The sequence below is a fragment of the Penicillium crustosum genome (assembly GCF_028827405.1).
Source record: "Penicillium crustosum strain IBT 35664 chromosome Unknown utg000002l_segment0_segment0, whole genome shotgun sequence".
NCBI lineage: Eukaryota > Fungi > Ascomycota > Eurotiomycetes > Eurotiales > Aspergillaceae > Penicillium > Penicillium crustosum.
The window spans coordinates 611,358-628,962 of record NW_026623123.1 but is presented as its reverse complement, the minus strand read 5'-3'; the positions used below and the strand labels follow the sequence as shown (position 1 = coordinate 628,962).

Genomic DNA, 17,605 nt, shown 5'->3' with positions numbered 1-17,605 from the left:
GGCTTGATCCTCATTGTCTTTTTCTGCCCAATTACTAGGGTGATCTGCCGAATCCGCGGACTTACGGCTCGGACCGTGTCATTGTACTGAGTCTCTAGGTACCTAAACAGTCGCCTAAGTGCCTACATGGCCGACATGGCCTATATTCCTCACTGGGATCAACTACATGTCACCCTCGTCACCCTCGAACGCTTTGAACAGACTAACAGTCTCTCCACGTCACTATAGCCAAGGGCTTTTCTGCTGATGCGGGGGACAAATTCTCTGCACCTTTGATAATCATGATATCAACGTTTGGCCCTGGCGGCTGAATGTCCGATGCATTATCATCCACCCCACCTGCTCGATTCCTTGCTTTTTCTTCTGTTTTTTCTTTTTACTTTGCTGGCCAAAGCCCTCTCCCTCTCTATCTCCTCGTCTTGAAATCTTGCTAACTCTCTTCCCTTTTTTTCTCCACCCTTCCTACTCTTGCATTGCGATATCTACCTCCCTTGCTTGGTTTCTGGTGGAGTTTCGAATATGATACCATCCACCATGTCGTGGCAGCCAAAGCTTCGCCCCAAGGGCTTCCCGCATATCATTGACGACTTTGCGGCTGTGGCTTCGTTGTCGGAACTAGAGCATCGGGCCCGGACTGGCGAGGACAAGCGCGACCAGCGCGTCTTCCGGGTCAAGCGTAAGCATGTTTTAAAAGCCTGTGATCGCTGTCGCGTGAAGAAGACCAAGGTATGTCGACTGGTATAGCATGGAGATTGCGATTTGACTGACCCACCTTAGTGTGATGGGAAGCAACCTTGCAACCGTTGCTCGGTATATAACCACCCTTGTCTATTCCGTGAAAGAAAGGCCACACAGACCAAAGTATATTCTCGAGGGTGAGTGCATGCACAGAATCTCAAGCCACGAATATCAGCAAAAGCTCATAGACAAACCACGCACAGATTTGTCGAGATGCTCGAATCCCACCATTCCCTGGTTGTAAAAGCCCTCCAGAAACTCTATAAATTCTGCATCAACAACGAAGGCTTCCCAGGCGACCCCCTCGCCGAAGCCTCAGATGGATACCCCCTAACACACGCAATCCTGGACCGGCTAGGGTTAATCAAACAAGCCGAAGAAAACGCCGACGAGCCAGACGAAGACACAGAGGACCTGCGCTACCTACGACTGCTGTCAACATCCACCGAATGCAGCGTCACAGCAGAGCCCTCACCAGAGCCAACAACGCCACCAGAGCCCTCGCCAACCATTTCTCGCTCACCATGCCCAATCCCAACACCCATATCTATGCCCAGCCGCACCGCCACGACAAGCTGGCAATGGGATCTCCACCAGACGAGCTACAGCTATCCAGATGCAGGGTACCACGACCTAATGGCACTGCAGCAACGGTCGTCCATGAGTGCGCCAGACATGAGCACTGATATCACGCCCCATGTTGACCTCCCCTCTGCGTCTTCGGGGCTACCGCATCATCCTCAACATGCGCACCACGAGCCGCCGTTTCCGTACGTCCTAGATGGATGCTGTAACTCCGGCACTTCCCAGCAGAGTGTTAAGCCCATGTTGGCAAGACTACCGCCCGGCCTCATGGCTGAGTCTCATACGCATTCTCATCATCTTGCTGAGAATTTGTCTGCGGAGATGATGGGTGATTTCAATTTCCAGGCACATGACTCAACGTTTTATCCTGGGTTTACACCGGGCTGGAATTTCCCTGCGTGATAAATCTGGTTTGGTATGATGTGATGGACGGTTCCTCTCATCTTCTGGGAATAAATGGTCTGTTTTTCGGTTTGGGCTTTTGGCATAAGCTGCTGAGCAGCTTCTTCTATTTCACTTCTTATCTATATTTTTTCTTACCATTTCACTTTATCTCTTCTCATCCCAGTCATTATCACTTACGTTATTCTCCAGCCTTCTTTTTTCTTTTTCTTTTCCTCTTTCTATACCCCCCACATCTGAGTTTGGACTCCTCCACCGGAGCATGGAGCATGACACCTACGCAGGTTCATAAGATTGGAAGATGTCTGGCACATTGAGCCCTAATCTTTTCTTGATCAGTCGCTTCCTTTTTGGCTTTTACTTCTCGGGCTCACCCAGGTCTTTCTTTGAATCGGCATTATTGATCTTGGATTTGGATTTCCTTTCGACTCTGGTATCTAGTTTGAAAGAGTATCGCCCTATCAATTTAGATACTAGTTCGTATACCTTTTTTTTACTTTAGGTTTTGGGTAGACCCTGTTTTTCTATAAAGGGGCTGATGTGATTACTTACAATGAGATATAGACTTGGCATGGTATTATATTACCGTCAACAGATAGATCCCACTGTGGACATTTCCAAACTCGAAAGGTCAGTCATACTTCCCAGTCATAGCCATATTCCAACAATCTCAAAGATAACAACCACAACAAAGCCTCAATGAAAAGTAAAGTACTATGTACACGATATATCCTATCTCATCCCAGCTGACCTACAAGTATACCCAACCAACCCCAACAAAGATAACACAAGAAACCCCGAAAACTGCCTCACACCAGATCTAGATCTCGCACCAAGTCATACAGTGGTACAATACGTGCACGACCTGACACAGATGAATCCAGCATCAACCCAGGGAAGAAAGACGGCCGCAGTAGAGGTCTAAAAAGGGTTAGGAGCGCGCAGATCAGGTCAGATCGGATCGTAGATCATAGCAAGTGCGTGTGTCATATTTCCTATTCGGGCTAGGGACTGGTGACTAGTGACTAGTGACTAGGGGTGCGTGGGGGAGAGTTGTCTGTGGAACTTGAGGACATGCGCCTTGGGGTTGTTTGTGTACCCTGGTGTATATACTTCGGTGCAAGTACCGGGATCTCCGTAGATGTACTATACAGATAGTAATTATAGAAGTCGGGGATGTGGTGTGATATAGGACAGGGAATGACATAGGGCATTGCATATAAAATACATACCAAGGTGAATACTGTATCATGATATCTCCCTGTCATTTCTGGTGGAGATTTGTATTTTTTCCAAGGTTGTGAGTTTGGAATTCTCCTCACCTATTATTCTCTTGTCTACAAGACATAGAGGGATACAAAGCACACACGGAGAGAATACTGTGTAGCTTGGCTATGCCTGCGGACCCCTAGTGTTTTTGTATTTGAGAATCTATCTAGGATATATTTATAAAGGAATGCAAGAAAATAAACTGTGGTAGGAAAATCATAATGGCATCATAGTGCCACCAGCTCCAGGGCTCGAATATTGAGTTATGTTTCATGTGCGTGACGAACGCCAATAATGGATTACTTGCCCAGGGCGATTGATACATAGCTAATGCGATGGGTGGTCTGTGCACTACTATAAGTGTGGGCAAAATATATATCCAAGGGGTCTGGAAAGAAATACATCGGATGATCCATTACAGTCCTCGCTAAGGATATGAACTGGTTATCCAGCATAACTATCCTTGTTGAATCACTTCAACCCCCGGCTTAGTCCGCCTGCCAAGGGTTTGGCGCCAAGGGTTGCTCCTGCCGGCGGAGATTTGCCACTTCCGTGATAGAGCTTTGATGCCCACTAATCGTTTATTTTGTCGACGAAACAACTGGAGGAAAGAAGCACCCGGATTTTTTGCTTCTCTGAAGAGGTAAACTCCTCGGCCACAGATAGAGCAAAGACCTTGGAAGTGAACTAAGCTATGAATACTCAACAACACCCTGAATCTTGGCAATCTTGGCAATTCTACGCTTGCACATACTATATGTAGTAACTCTTGGTCCCGATCCACCCCACCATTGGATGAGCCCTGACCAGACTCCGATGGCCATCAAATACGAGATAGCTGGCCCGATATCTTGGCAGCATAGCCATCACCCCTTCTCTTCCAATGAATCGCCCAACGTGCGTGGCTACCCGGGGATCAAATCTTGGAAGTCATGGGCCAAGACTCTGGGCCATCTCCACCCTGTGTTGTCCACACGAGCAGATTCTGAGCTCTCGCTTGGAACTTAAAAAACTACCTCCCTTCTTGCACAGAGAGTTTTCTTTTGTTCAACTATCCGGACAGTGATTGCTCCGAAAAAGAGAGTCAGACGGACAAACAGCTCGATAGTCATCACCGCAAGATATCTCCTCACCTGAGAACAATCTCTAATGCCAGACGAGAAACACGACCTCCCACCCGACTCCGGTTCGGGTGGTAGCCCACTAAGCCAGCCGGCTCACACGCTACCTTATGAAGCTGTGATCAAGGAGCTTAGTTCTGGGCTGGATGAAGGTCTGTCCCCCGAAGAAGCGAGCCGTCGCCTACAGCAATATGGTCCCAACAAACTGGATGAAGGAGAAGGCGTATCGGTGCTCAAGATTCTCGTGCGCCAGGTGGCCAACGCAATGATGCTAGTAAGAGCCCACTGTTCCTAGTTCTGATATTTGATATTGTGAAACTGGTTAAAAGTTAAATCTAATGCAGTTTGTCAATACAGGTATTGATCCTGGCTATGGCGGTCAGCTTTGGAATTCAGTCGTGGATTGAGGGCGGAGTAATCTGCGCTGTCATTGTCTTGAATATCATTGTTGGATTCTTTCAGGAGTACGCTGCCGAAAAAACCATGGAGTCATTGCATTCGCTATCATCCCCGACGGGAACTGTCTCGAGAGGTGGACAGACATTCTCAGTGCCGTCGTTGGAGATCGTGCCGGGTGACATGGTCGAGCTTAGGACTGGTGATACCGTCCCAGCGGATATTCGGTGAGTTTTCTGTCACTGTACCTGTGTTTTAAAAGTGATTGGGGGAAGTTGTCCAGGTGTTAGCCAATTTACTGACACATTATCAGCCTGGTCGAAGCAGTCAACTTCGAGACTGACGAAGCTCTGCTGACTGGCGAGTCTCTTCCCGTCCAGAAGGAATGTGACTCAACGTTCAAAGAGGATACTGGCCCTGGAGACCGCCTTAATATGGCCTATAGTTCCAGTACCGTCACTCGTGGTCGTGGGCGTGGTGTGGTTGTCAGTACAGGCATGTTCACTGAAATCGGGTCGATTGCACTCGCATTACGGGCTAGCGGCAGTAAGCGTCGTCAGGTCAAGCGTGGTCCCAATGGTGAGACCAAGAAACGTTGGTACGTCCAGGCCTGGAGTCTCACCTGGGCAGATGCCGTGGGTCGATTCCTCGGTGTCAATATCGGGACGCCCTTGCAGAGGAAGCTGTCAAAGCTGGCATGTCTACTGTTTGGGGTTGCCGTTGTGTTTGCCATCATTTGCATGGCTGCAAACAAATTTAGTAGCAACACCGAAGTCATCATGTATGCTGTTGCAACCGGTATCAGTATGATTCCGGCGTGCCTGGTGGTCGTGCTTACTATCACTATGGCAGTGGGCACCAAACGCATGGTTGAGCGGAACGTAATTGTTCGCAAATTAGACTCGTTGGAGGCGCTCGGTGCCGTCACTGATATTTGTTCCGATAAGACTGGTACGTTAACTCAGGGAAAGATGGTTGTCCAAAAGGCATGGATTCCATCTCGAGGTACATATTCCGTCGGCCCCTCCAACGAGCCTTTCAATCCTACCGTTGGAGATGTCACCTTCACCCCTGTGCCCCCTTCGCAATTGGATCATGAGAAAGAAAGTACCGCTACGGAGAATGCAGAAAGCCTAGTCTCGGGAAACCGCCAGCTCGAAGACTTCTTGGACGTCGCCTCGATGGCTAATCTCTCTCACGTGTACAAGTCCGAAGAGGGCGAATGGAACGCGAGAGGCGAGCCCACAGAAATTGCCATTCATGTCTTTGCATCGAGGTTCAACTGGAACAGAGACCGCTGGATCAAGAAGGGTCAGGGTACAGTGTGGCACCAACAGGCTGAATTTCCATTCGACTCAACTGTTAAGAAAATGTCTGTGATTTTCAGCAAAATCACCCCACAAGAGACCCGGACAATGGTATTCACCAAGGGTGCGGTCGAGCGCATCGTAGACTCATGCACCTCTGTCATCTGGGACCAAGATTCATCTACCCCCGTGCCAATTACCAACGACCACCGCGAAAAGATCATACAGAACATGGAAGAACTCGCCAAACTAGGACTTCGGGTCTTGGCTCTGGCTCATCGACCGTACACTGCCCAGACACAACTGCTCGAAGATGCCGACCTGAATCGTGAAGATGTAGAGAATGATCTGTGCTTCCTAGGTCTGATCGGTTTGTATGATCCTCCGCGCCCCGAAACGGCAGGCTCAATCCAGGCCTGTTACCGGGCTGGTATCGTTGTCCACATGGTGACTGGAGATCACCCCGGCACTGCCAAAGCGATTGCCCAGCAAGTCGGAATCCTTCCTACCAATTTCGACGCAGTGGCAGCTGATGTCGCGGACGCCATGGTTATGACTGCTGGTCAGTTCGATAAACTCACTGATGAAGAGGTAGATTCGCTCCCGACGTTGCCTTTGGTCATTGCACGCTGTGCTCCGCAGACTAAGGTGCGCATGATTGACGCCCTTCATCGCCGTGGTCGCTTTGCAGCTATGACCGGAGACGGAGTGAATGATTCTCCATCGCTTAAGCATGCGGATGTTGGTATCGCTATGGGACAGGCAGGTTCGGATGTGGCTAAAGATGCATCTGATATCATTCTCACGGATGACAACTTCGCATCGATTCTCAATGCTGTCGAAGAAGGTCGTCGTATCTTTGATAATATTCAAAAATTCGTGCTTCATCTATTGTCAGAGAACATCGCTCAGGCTTGCACCCTACTCATCGGATTAGCTTTTAAAGACGCTGATAATCAATCCGTCTTCCCTCTGTCACCGGTCGAGATTCTCTGGGTCATTATGATTACATCGGGTATGCCCGATATGGGCCTTGGAATGGAGGTGGCTGCCCCTGACATCATGAACCGTCCACCTCAGAGTAAGCAAGGCATATTCACCTGGGAGGTGATTATCGACATCCTGGTGTACGGTATCTGGACCGCAGCGCTCTGTCTGGCGGCATTTTCTATCCGCATGTGGGGATTCGGCGACGGTAACCTGGCGCGTGGCTGCAACCAGGAGTGGTCAGAAGAGATCAAAGACTGCGAACTAGTCTTCCGAGCCCGTGCCACGACATTCGTCTGCTTGACCTGGTTTGCGCTTTTCCTGGCTTGGGAAATGGTCAACTTGCGCCGGTCGTTCTTCCGCATGCAACCGAAATCCAAGAAATACTTTACCCAGTGGATGTACGACGTCTGGCGAAACAAGTTCCTTTTCTGGTCCATCATGGCCGGATGGATCACTATGTTCCCCATCCTCTACATCCCCGTTTTGAACGACGTCGTCTTCAAACATAAGCCTATCACCTGGGAATGGGGCATCGTGGCAGTCGAGGCTGTCTTGTTCTTCATCGGCGTCGAAGCCTGGAAATGGGCTAAGCGAGTCTTCTTCCGTCGTAGAGGCAGAAAGTATCCGCAGTTAACTTCGTTGGAAGAGATCCCAGAGCAACAATAACGAATGCTTTCCCTGGCCCGACACCAAACGGGGCCAGGGAACAAACTACCACACTGTCTTATCACGCACACATCATCGGAACACACTTACTGGCAAAAATTGGACTATCATTTCATGGGGATTGGGGATATCTGGAGGAAGTGTTTGGAATGGATTATGGGAAATTTGGGCTTAGCGACTGCGCTCCCCCTAGAAGTTGCTTTCTCGCCCAAACGTGTACATGATTCATCTACCAAGCTCTATTGCGGGGTCTTTTATACTAAGAATGGAAACAAGCATGGGGTTAGTCTTGTAATAAATGATCAAGCAAATAAAAATACACGGGGATGCGTAGCCTAAAAAAATAGGGATTTGAGTTGGTACACTCCAGAGCCGACTATTCTTACAGGTAGGGTGAGAAAATTGGCCAAAGAAGAGTAATACATTTATTCAATCCAGATTCTATTTTAAACCAGACTGGAAGTAATCCAGTTGATTAACCACTGTGCCGCGATAATCGGGAAGACCTAGACTTACACTAGCTCATTTCCCGGAAGAGGAACGAGTTCGTGGACGAAGTTGAATCACATCGCCATACCCAAGTCTCTCCGTGGCTACCGATGAATAAGAGAATTTGACAAAAAAAAAAATTCCCAGAACGCCTTAGTGACATCAGTAGGCCTAAGCCCATGGCAAGGGCGAAGCCTAGGTCCAGGGTTCAGATCAAAGGCTAGTGTCACACATACACATCACACAAGCTGTGAGTACAATCGATCAATCAATGCATGAAAAGGGGGAATCAATCCTCATCTTCCGTCTCTGTGTCGGTGTCGCTGGTATCGGCTGCGTCGCCGTCGGTATCACTCTCGCTGGAGTCGTCGGAATCCTTGGACTTCTTCTTGGGTGCTTGACCTGTCTTAATCGCCTGCATTTGACCGGCGATTGAGTCTAAGAGAGTGGGTCAGTAAAAGAAACAAATAACCTAATGGGTAGGAGCTGAGAAAGACTTACCCTCGTCAGGCTCGCTGATGTCGTCTTCCTCTTCCACAGCGGCTGCCTTGGCAGGGTCGTCAATGTGCAGGGTAATTTGAGCCATGTTGTCAAGTCCCAGGTAGCTGTCACAAATCATGTGGAGGATGAAGGTGAAGTCGCCGACCTGCGGGGGAGCCTGGAACTGCATCTTGAGAGTCTGGACGTTGAAGGTGGGCTTGCCGGCCTCATCGAAGATTGGCTTGTCGAATGTCGTGAAGGTAAACGGTGGCACGGCCATCTTTCCCTGCTTGCCATCTGCGAGGAAGATATTCCAACGCGGGGAGTGATCGCGCGCCAAGTACGGTGCGTGAGCCAGAGGTGGCTGGATGGTTTCAATCTTCGCCTCAACCTTCTTGCCGTCCTCCATCTTGGTGGCGCGGTTCTTGGCTGGCTTGCGACCCATCAGGGCTTCCAGGTCGTCCTCGTCGGGGTCAATATCTTCCAGGTCAATCGGGTTCACTGGCGGCACAGATGTGCTGCCTGGCGGGATGAAGCGGGCTTTGACCACCAACTGTACCAGACTGCTGGGCGTGATCACCTTTTCTCCCATAACCTTGAAGAAGATCCGCTCAGGTTGGAGCATAGGGAGTTGCTTGGCAACTGAGACGGCATCGGTGTATTGCTTGTCAGAGAGAAGACCAGCACCGACAGTAAGGCTGCGTCGTTGAGCCTCTGGCAGTTCCATATATCTCTGAACGGTGAAATGCTCCTTAGCACCTTCGCCCTCTATGGACTTGACAATAGCGTCGGTGAAGTTGGGGAGTTGCAGTAGTGGTGATGAGCCCGGGGACACAGCCTGAATGAGGTTCTGAGACGTTTTGAAGCCACCGACGATCGGTCCAAGGTTACCAAATGCGAGAGAAATAGCAGTGAAAGCTTCAGTGAGAGCAAGGGCGACAGGAGCCGCTTCATATTTTTCTGCACAGGCTCAGTCAGTGATATGTTTCAGAACAATTGTTGAGAACTTTTTTTTTTTTACCAGCATCCAAAGAGGCATCACCAAGATCAATTCGGCCAAGATAGGCCCATAACAAAGCCAAAGCCTTCCGACGAGAGGAGCTATCCAACTGCTTCAGCGCCTCACGGTCCTTGGCCGTAAGGAACGAGTTATCATCTGCCAGCACCCGCTTCTCGAGCTTGGCCAGGCCAGCCTCGGCCCGAGCGCCCTTGAGCATATCATTAAATTCCTCGCCAGAGGACAACGCGCTGATGATTCCACCCTCGGTAATATCTTCCTTGTACTCACGGAAAATATTTCCGGCGCTGGCAACAAGAACCCGCTCCTTTGTGTAGCGCTGAGATCCATACCACCACTTGCCGACGATATAAGGTAGAAGGACGCCCAAAAGGGCACCGTAGACCATCAAAACGTATTTGCCATTGCCATCCATGACAATGAACTTGGGAAGGGCAATACCGATGCTAAAGCTCTGCTTGCCGTCGGGGTGACCAAATTGGAGGTAGTTGTTTCGCACTTCCTCATCAGTGAGAGCTTTATAAGCCTTGGTGAGCTCCACGAAGCGCTCGTTGAGCATCTCGATGGTCTCGTTCTTGGCGGGGTCGGGGCGAATTTTATCGGGGTGGTAGATCAAAGACATGCGCTTGTAATGCCTAGAGATAGCCTTCTCATCTGCGCTCTGTTTTTGTAGAAATACAGTTAATTAAAATCCTCTGCGCATATTGGGCGAGCACGCGCCGAGCTGGATAACTTACCCTCGAGACACCCAAAATATCATAAGGGTCGTATGCCTTCACTACTGACCTGGCAGTGACGACGATCAAGTAGACCATCCATGCCATTACGGCATATCCGAGGATGACCGTGATAATGCGCTTGATTCGGCGCTCTTTGCGCAGGCGCTTGCGCTTCTGCGCGTCGATGAGGTCCGCATGTTTAGGTTTGAAATCGGATTTGATGCGGGGAGCGGTATTCTCAAGCTCTGTAGATCACATAAATCGGTTAGGGCCTATGAGATATAGCTGGTGCAGTCTTGCCAAAGCTCACCTTTGCTAGGTCGTAGGAGGTTATAGGTGAGAGGGAGAGTGACCAGGCCGGTCAAAGTGAGGATGAAGAAGGGGAAGAATTGGCCCTAGAAGCCAACGTTAGCATTACTGTGTCTTTATTAGATCAAGTCCCATCCTTACCTGCTCATCATAGGTGTAGTCTGACGACATCCTGCGGCGGGTTCAGGGTACAGACAGCGGTGGCCGCTGGCCGCGGAATTTAAAGATCGTGTTGCACAGGGCTGTTGACAGAAGCCACTTTGGACAGTCGAGAGCACGCGTTGGGATTGTTGGAATAAAACAAGAGCCTATTTAGAGCCCAAAAGCCTGGCTCACAAGAAACAAAGGAGTGATGTAGGGGAAGTCAATATCGCACTTCCTGATCTGGTGATGACCGTGTCCTCAAGCAGGGTCCACTCACCGCCTGCCTTAAATAATACTCGATACGTGGCAGTTTCACCTGAGAGTTGTAGGCGGTGAAAGGACACGGATCTGAGGTCCACAAACATCTGATGTCTGCTAGGCAGTTAGATACTACGGAGTACTTACTACATCTGTTGTATACTGTGCATTGTTCGCGTGTCTTATGATTCATGATAGCTTTTGATGGATTCTTTTTTCAGAGGTCAAAATATGTTCATAATTTTTGGTGAATGAGCTCAAGGCTGCATATATACTAATTAAATACACTCTAAGAGCTACAGTCATGATCGAATATCCAATCGAAACCACATGCTGCAGCCTTAAATACCATTTCCTTTCAGTTTAGGAGTATTGACAGAACAGATCTATCGCACACAATTCTCCCCTCATAACAAAGATAACCAAGACCTTCCCAGTCCGCCCAGAAAAGGAGTTCAAGCGTCAACAACTCGAGGTCGGACGCAAACTCAACCAATCCAGACAAAGCATAGGCAGTATCAGTCAGAAAATGCCTATGACTCATTTTCTCATGTGTGCGATAGAATCAGTGGACCGGAATCCACACGGCCCGGGTCAAGAGGGACCAATCCGATACCTCGTGAGAGGCATCTTCATTGCTGCAAGTCGGGGACCCGGGATAATCCGTGTGATCTGGCGTTCTTGCCACTTCAATGTGGTGTGGGCGCATTTGCAGTGGGCGACAGAAGACGCAGGACGTCACGTTGTCGTTTTATTTTCGATGGCGTTTTTTCTTTTGTTTTATTTGTCGAATGCGGATTCATAAACGTCGCAAATTCGTAAAATCATTTTTGTTGTTTTGTCTTTTTTGTTGACCGGAAAAAAAAAAGGATGACGGAACAAGCCATCCAGTTAAGTCTCCAGATGGAAACTTCAGGCATTCAATCTCCAAGGGCATGGCCACTCGTTCTGAAAGCGATGTCAGGATTGATGTTTTGGAAGTGAATCAGGAACGAGACTGATACTCACGAGTCGATGTAGTCGAGTCCACCGAAGTACTCAAGCATTCGATAACAGAGGCTCACATCGTCGCCCGGCTCTCCACCGAACAGACGACACTGTGCTTCTTCCAACCCATTTGATTCCAGCCGCGAGGAGCGTTCACGGGTCTGCCAGGCTGTATACCCATAGTGCCATGATGGGGCGAGGGTGGCTACCGGAGATCCACGTGAGATGCATGCGTCAGGAGAGTTGTCGGCAGACACAAGCGCACAAAAGCTGTTCTGAGGTGTCCGAATAGTTGATTTGATTTCCACGGGCGAGGTTGGATGTTGAGCGAGGACAGTGGGAGGTATATTTCGATTGCTGGAACGACGAGTGCGGCGTCTGTTATGCCTCTGGCCCATTCTCAGAAGTAGAGAGATTTCAAATAAAAGAACTTTTGATATAGAGGGGAGCGACCATCACCTCCAAAGGACGAGATGAGGTACTGAGAGAAGAAAATATTTAATATGCAGCAGGGGTGACTCTTTATAGAGTAACTACCAAGTGAGTCACTTAAAGGAGAAAAATGGCCAAGACCCACTCGGTGGGACCATCCCGAGAGAAGATCTTTGATCACCTTTTTTCGGATCACCTTATGGCTTTAAAAAATGGCGCCAGGTCCTACAAGGTCCTACGCTAGTACCCAATTGGGTTGAAAGGCGTGATCTTTTTTATATTTTTTAATATTTTTTTGAGTCAAGTGCCTCCTTTACCATCGCGTCATTCGAGGACCCCCAGAATGAGTAATTATTAAACTTTTTATGCTATTTTGTGTAAATGAGGTGATTCGCCTGAGGAATGAGCCTCACGAATAATATGATATTATGACATTATGAGCCATCAGAGCAAGAAATTGCCAAATATTGAAACAAAAAAAAGACGTAAAAAAAATATTGAAACAAAAAGAAAATTGAAACATCAAATGACGACTCCATAGACTCCATACCGTGTCATAAGGTGATTGGAAAAGGGCCGATGCCGGATTTCCTTCATAGTGCCGTGCGGACCGAATGACGATCGTATCAGGCAACAAAGACTTTCCGACTTTACCCTAAAACACCCTAAATCACCCTATACCTGCACCCTATTCCTGCACCCCAAGGTATTCGGGTGCAAGGTTCCGGAGCCTTCGTCAGTCTCCGGTCTAGGCAATTTGGGTAGCAAGGGATATTTGAATTTTTACACCTTGCATCGAACAAACGCACGTGTGCAACGTGTTCAACGTGGAGAAAAAAAAAATTCTTAGATGCCTTCAAGCTAGGCAATAAAGAACTGACTCATTTATTTCATTTTATAATTTTTTTTTCCTTTCAGCTTCCCGGATTCCCGAGCTGAAAGGAATGTTCCCAAGGTTGACTATTGGCTCTGATTTAATAATTAATGGAGTGCCTGATCTGTGAGGACACTAAATATAGCCCTTGAAGTCTCTGCCCAGGTGAAACTTGCAAGGTCCCCTGTCCCCTGCTCTCCTGAGGTCCTTTGACTCCCCTGTTGACAAGTAGAACAAACTAAACAAACATATACTAAACAAATGCAAACATTTTGATTTCCAGACTCTCCCTTGCAGCAGAATCACTATATTCTGGGTCAACAAATGCACTGTGTGGTACTGTGAAGCCTCCTTCATCCACTTTGGAGCTATCAAATTGGGTGAAAATGAGAGGTTCGTTGGGCTGTTGACCGCTGAGATAATACCATCTCTGACTCGGACTAAACGCATATCGCCCGAGTTCATTCCACCCATTTGGCAACGTTAAACGAGTAGCAATACCCTCGTCTTGCATATTAACGGAGCTCCAGTCACAAATCGCGAGGGGATCCCTTTGGATGGTTTTCAACGGCCGCCAAACATTGATAATCAAGACTCGGTTAGCAAGGAGACGGTTACGCTCCTGCTTGTCCGGAACAAGCGTCTTCAGGTGGTGGAGTGCACCCCTAGTTGTGAAATCCGAGTGCACACTGTGCGCCGGGGCGCGGTTGCTAGCGAGCAAGGATCCATCTTCTGCAAGGCATCGCACTCGATTTGCAAATGTGATGGTCCTAGTAGCACCGGTTCTGCCACATCGTTCAGCGTCTCGAGACAAACATGTGTATTCTGGGATCAGTACTGACATTTTGCAAACTAACTCTTCAGTCTTCCGGATGATCGCATCCTTAACATGCTCGTCGTCCGAGAACTTATCAAGCTCGGGCATTTCATGTGACAGGTATACAAATCCGTTCTTGTCAAGTGTGTAGGATGATTCCTGTCCCCGGATATCCTGCACGTTTACCTTATGCATCTCGGCCAGCACCTCCATTTCCTTGAGATCATCCTCCGATTTACCCTCGGCAAAATTGACTTGGGCATTGCTGTCGACATCCCGGCGTCTCCAAAAGCGGAGGTCTGTGTCAACGTGTCTGGGTATGTATTCGATGCGGTCCCCCATATTGAATATTGAGTATCGATATCGGAAGCGGGAAGCGAAGATCAATATGTTTGTCCGGATATAGTACCACTCAGGTTTTGCAGTGGGGGAAATGCAGAGTTATAAGTACCTGCATTGTGGCGAGGATCAATCATCAAGAATTTCCCGCAAGATCCGATTAATGTGCATAAACTGGGGATACAGTTAAAAATACTGTGTATAGAGGCCCTGTTGAGAGGGGCTGTATCCTCGCTTCCAACTTTATCAGCGCTCAATAACGGCATTGATACGAGTACGAACCCGATGCAGAGATCGTCAGCTCGTGATTTTTGGAATGCATAAATCTGGAATTTTTGTCATCTTATTTGTATAAAACTCGTTCTAATGGTAATGCAGTTCATATTTCGTCATCTATAGTCAATCTATATTCATAGATGCTGGAATAAGAACAAGAAACCATGCATACAGCTTGTCTACCTTATAGGATATTTTAGAAATGAACACCTCAAATTTTTAAGAAAACGATTATTGATTTGCTTTATGAACACACGATCTTGAGTGAACTTATGGGATATAAAGAATATGGTAAAGTCAACCCAAGCTGAAATTTGACTAGTAGCTCCCGTGTTATATATATACCGGTCTAACTGAGAAACCTAGATGATGATAGAAAGAAAAAGAAAACAGCATATTAAGCCTTGATTCGGACAACTATAGAGAATGAACCAGTATGAGTGTAGACTCATAACTGGGGAAATCTGTTGTTGATATATAATGGAAAAAAACTATTTAATTGATACAAATATTATTAATCGCTACCTACCTCACGCTCTTGAATTATTTGCCAGAAGGTGGCCGTGAAGCGATCGACCAGGATATCCTTGCACCAAAGATAAAAATTTAGCCTTAGGATGGAATAAAGGAAGTTGTCATGTCGGCCTATTAAACTAATTTAGGAATTGGTATAAGAATGTGCATCTTATCATTACTGCCTGCAGACTATGGCAGGCAACTCTTCGCCTATATACTATGTAAGAGGAGGTTCTTAGACCCAAAATAAGGACTTGAAAAAGCGCAATAGCTGAAATCAAAGGGACAAGTCTCTGATGGGTAAAGACCAACAAGAAACAAACAATATCAAGTACCGGAAGCAAGATTCCACGGCTATAATTGACCAGGTCTTTCACCTAGTCATAGTTAGAGTCAGATACAAGAGCAATGCATTAAATGATGTATAAGACGGCGTAACAATGATGAAAGACCGATAGAAGCAATGAGGAAAGAGGAGACAAGATCGAAGAACCAGGCCCGAAGACACAGAGCCCGAAAAGCGAGAAGAAAAGGGTAAACAGACAGGAAGAAAAGCGAGAAGGGCAAGAAAGAACAAATGGTCAAAGAAAGAAAAGAAAAACACAACCCGCGTGTACTGTACAGGGTCCCAGAATCCGGACCATGCCTGGCCACCAAAAGCCATCATTCCTGTCCAAGACGCTTATGAGTAGGGTCCAACTACCAGTCCAACCATTCCCCTAGGAAGGAAGGGACAGCTCCTAGCGCTGTCTACTTGCACATCCCTGAAAACACAGACCGTAGCTCCAAAGACATGCATAACAAGGAAGGAACCGGAATATTTGACTAGCTACCGTCCAACTTTGACGTATTTCCAGTCCTTTACTTCTTGCGGTTGGCTCGGCGGGCAGCGAGATCGCCCTCAGCAAGCCATTTGCTCGCGTTCACCAACTGGACAATGTTGACGAACTGCTTGAAGGCCATGATGGGGAACGAGATGCCTGTGATGATCCACGGCCAGGTGCTCTCGAGTTTGTTTGCACGCGCCATCTCGAGGGCACCGGCGCTCCAGGGACTGGCAAAGAGACTGGCTGGCTCGGGGTGGGCGGGGTTTCCGGGCTGGGCGGAGGACAGCTGGGAATCGGAGACGGGCTGTAGGAGCGAGGGGGATAGGGTTGGCGAGGAGAAAGACAGGAGGTAAAGGCCGATAAAGAAGGCTTCATTGGCAGAACAGCAGATGAACAGAACGACCTAATGAAATACTGCGGATAAGCTTGTGGACGGGCACAATTAGTTCGCTGCGGCGGTATCTTACCTTGCTGGTGTAGTATTGGTACATAATCCAGCTACGGCTAGGATCAACCTTCTTATGGCTCTGGCTGGATCCGCCCATGCTTAGAGTAGCGTACATGTGCATGTAGTGACTGGCCATGTCCAAGCTGATGAGACCCTGGAAGAGAATAGCCCATCGGGGCCAGGCGGAGCTCAGGAAGACAAGGAGACATGCGGTAGTGCAGCGGTCGGTCACCATGTCCAGCACAGCACCGAAGGTGGTGGATTGGTTGAAGTATCTTGCTGCATAACCGTCCAGACCGTCCAGCAGACAGGACACCGTGTAGAGGAAGGAGCAGGTCCGGGGGTGGAGGGGCATGTAATATAGGGAGGCGAAGGTCAAAAAGACCCGGGAATATCCTAAGAACGTGTTAACCATATGGTAACTTGAAGCTTAGAGCCACATCAGCGGGGCACCCTACCGATAAGATTCGGAGTGAAAAGGAAGATGTTTTCCTTGCTCTCCTTGCTCTCTTCCCGTGCGGCTGATCTGGCCCTCTTCTTGGAGGAGGCGCGCTTTGAAGGTGTCGACACGGAGCCATTGCTAGGTGAATCTTCGCTCTCCTCAGCGGCAAGGGAAGCCTTTTGTCGTCGTGTCCTTGCGCTCATTGTGATGTGAAAGGGATGTGACTAGCAAACTGTTTTTCTTATAGGTAGGGGACGTATGGATACCGGATAGTTGGTCTAGGTGGTGTCAGCTTCGGGTTGTCATGCAGATGTAGAGAGGGAAAACACACCGTGTCAGCGAGATAAGAATAAAGCGAATTCCCTCAGGATAAGGATAGGAGGCGTCCAGGGTGGGAACTTTGCAAGGAGAAATTTCAACGATAAGGGGAGATAAGCGTTGTTGACACGCACTTGAAACTTCCAAGGACTTCCAAGGTTATGATAAAATTAAAAGAAAGAAGATGAAAAAAAAGAAGGGATGAAAGAAGAAAGGAAATTGTGGAATGTCCTTGCGGGTTACTCGGAACCTTGGATTTGAGCTTTCCCCACGCGGTCCACCTGGAGATGATCGTGATATTTTGAAACATAAGAACTGAGACTTGAAACATGTAGTTGAAAAATCCAAATTATATTTCGGTGTGACCTATTATAATCATGTATAATGTGCTTTTATAGATATTTGAATTATATATGGCTAGCCTAGAGGCATAAAAAA

The 17,605-nt window shown here is 48.1% G+C and overlaps 6 protein-coding genes across 6 annotated transcripts; 2 read left to right on the top strand and 4 right to left on the bottom strand.

The window, feature by feature from the left end:
* Nucleotides 1-465: 465 nt before the first annotated feature.
* N7487_003736 (Zn(II)2Cys6 transcription factor domain-containing protein) lies at nt 466-1,725 on the top strand (the record flags this gene model as incomplete). Its single annotated transcript, XM_056871483.1, has 3 exons — nt 466-726; nt 778-875; nt 942-1,725. The coding sequence occupies exons 1-3, from the start codon at nt 520-522 to the stop codon at nt 1,723-1,725; spliced, it is 1,089 nt and encodes a 362-aa protein (XP_056729203.1). The 5' UTR covers nt 466-519.
* Nucleotides 1,726-4,143: 2,418 nt separating this feature from the next.
* On the top strand, nt 4,144-7,474 carry N7487_003735 (cation-translocating P-type ATPase; the record flags this gene model as incomplete). Its single annotated transcript, XM_056871482.1, has 3 exons — nt 4,144-4,389; nt 4,473-4,738; nt 4,825-7,474. 3 exons carry the CDS (start codon nt 4,144-4,146, stop codon nt 7,472-7,474), a joined length of 3,162 nt encoding a protein of 1,053 aa, XP_056729202.1.
* Nucleotides 7,475-8,252: 778 nt separating this feature from the next.
* Nucleotides 8,253-10,660, bottom strand: N7487_003734 (J domain-containing protein; the record flags this gene model as incomplete). Its single annotated transcript, XM_056871481.1, has 6 exons — nt 8,253-8,401; nt 8,465-9,403; nt 9,465-10,122; nt 10,199-10,425; nt 10,491-10,575; nt 10,631-10,660. The coding sequence occupies 6 exons, from the start codon at nt 10,658-10,660 to the stop codon at nt 8,253-8,255; spliced, it is 2,088 nt and encodes a 695-aa protein (XP_056729201.1).
* Nucleotides 10,661-11,811: 1,151 nt separating this feature from the next.
* N7487_003733 (uncharacterized protein) lies at nt 11,812-12,276 on the bottom strand (the record flags this gene model as incomplete). The annotated part of the gene is made up of 2 exons (XM_056871480.1): nt 11,812-11,839; nt 11,900-12,276. 2 exons carry the CDS (start codon nt 12,274-12,276, stop codon nt 11,812-11,814), a joined length of 405 nt encoding a protein of 134 aa, XP_056729200.1.
* Nucleotides 12,277-13,437: 1,161 nt separating this feature from the next.
* Nucleotides 13,438-14,343, bottom strand: N7487_003732 (uncharacterized protein; the record flags this gene model as incomplete). The annotated part of the gene is made up of 1 exon (XM_056871479.1): nt 13,438-14,343. One exon carries the CDS (start codon nt 14,341-14,343, stop codon nt 13,438-13,440), a length of 906 nt encoding a protein of 301 aa, XP_056729199.1.
* Nucleotides 14,344-15,733: 1,390 nt separating this feature from the next.
* On the bottom strand, nt 15,734-17,052 carry N7487_003731 (CDP-diacylglycerol--inositol 3-phosphatidyltransferase; the record flags this gene model as incomplete). Its single annotated transcript, XM_056871478.1, has 3 exons — nt 15,734-16,362; nt 16,427-16,803; nt 16,866-17,052. 3 exons carry the CDS (start codon nt 17,050-17,052, stop codon nt 15,994-15,996), a joined length of 933 nt encoding a protein of 310 aa, XP_056729198.1. The 3' UTR covers nt 15,734-15,993.
* Between the last annotated feature and the right edge of the window lie 553 nt (nt 17,053-17,605).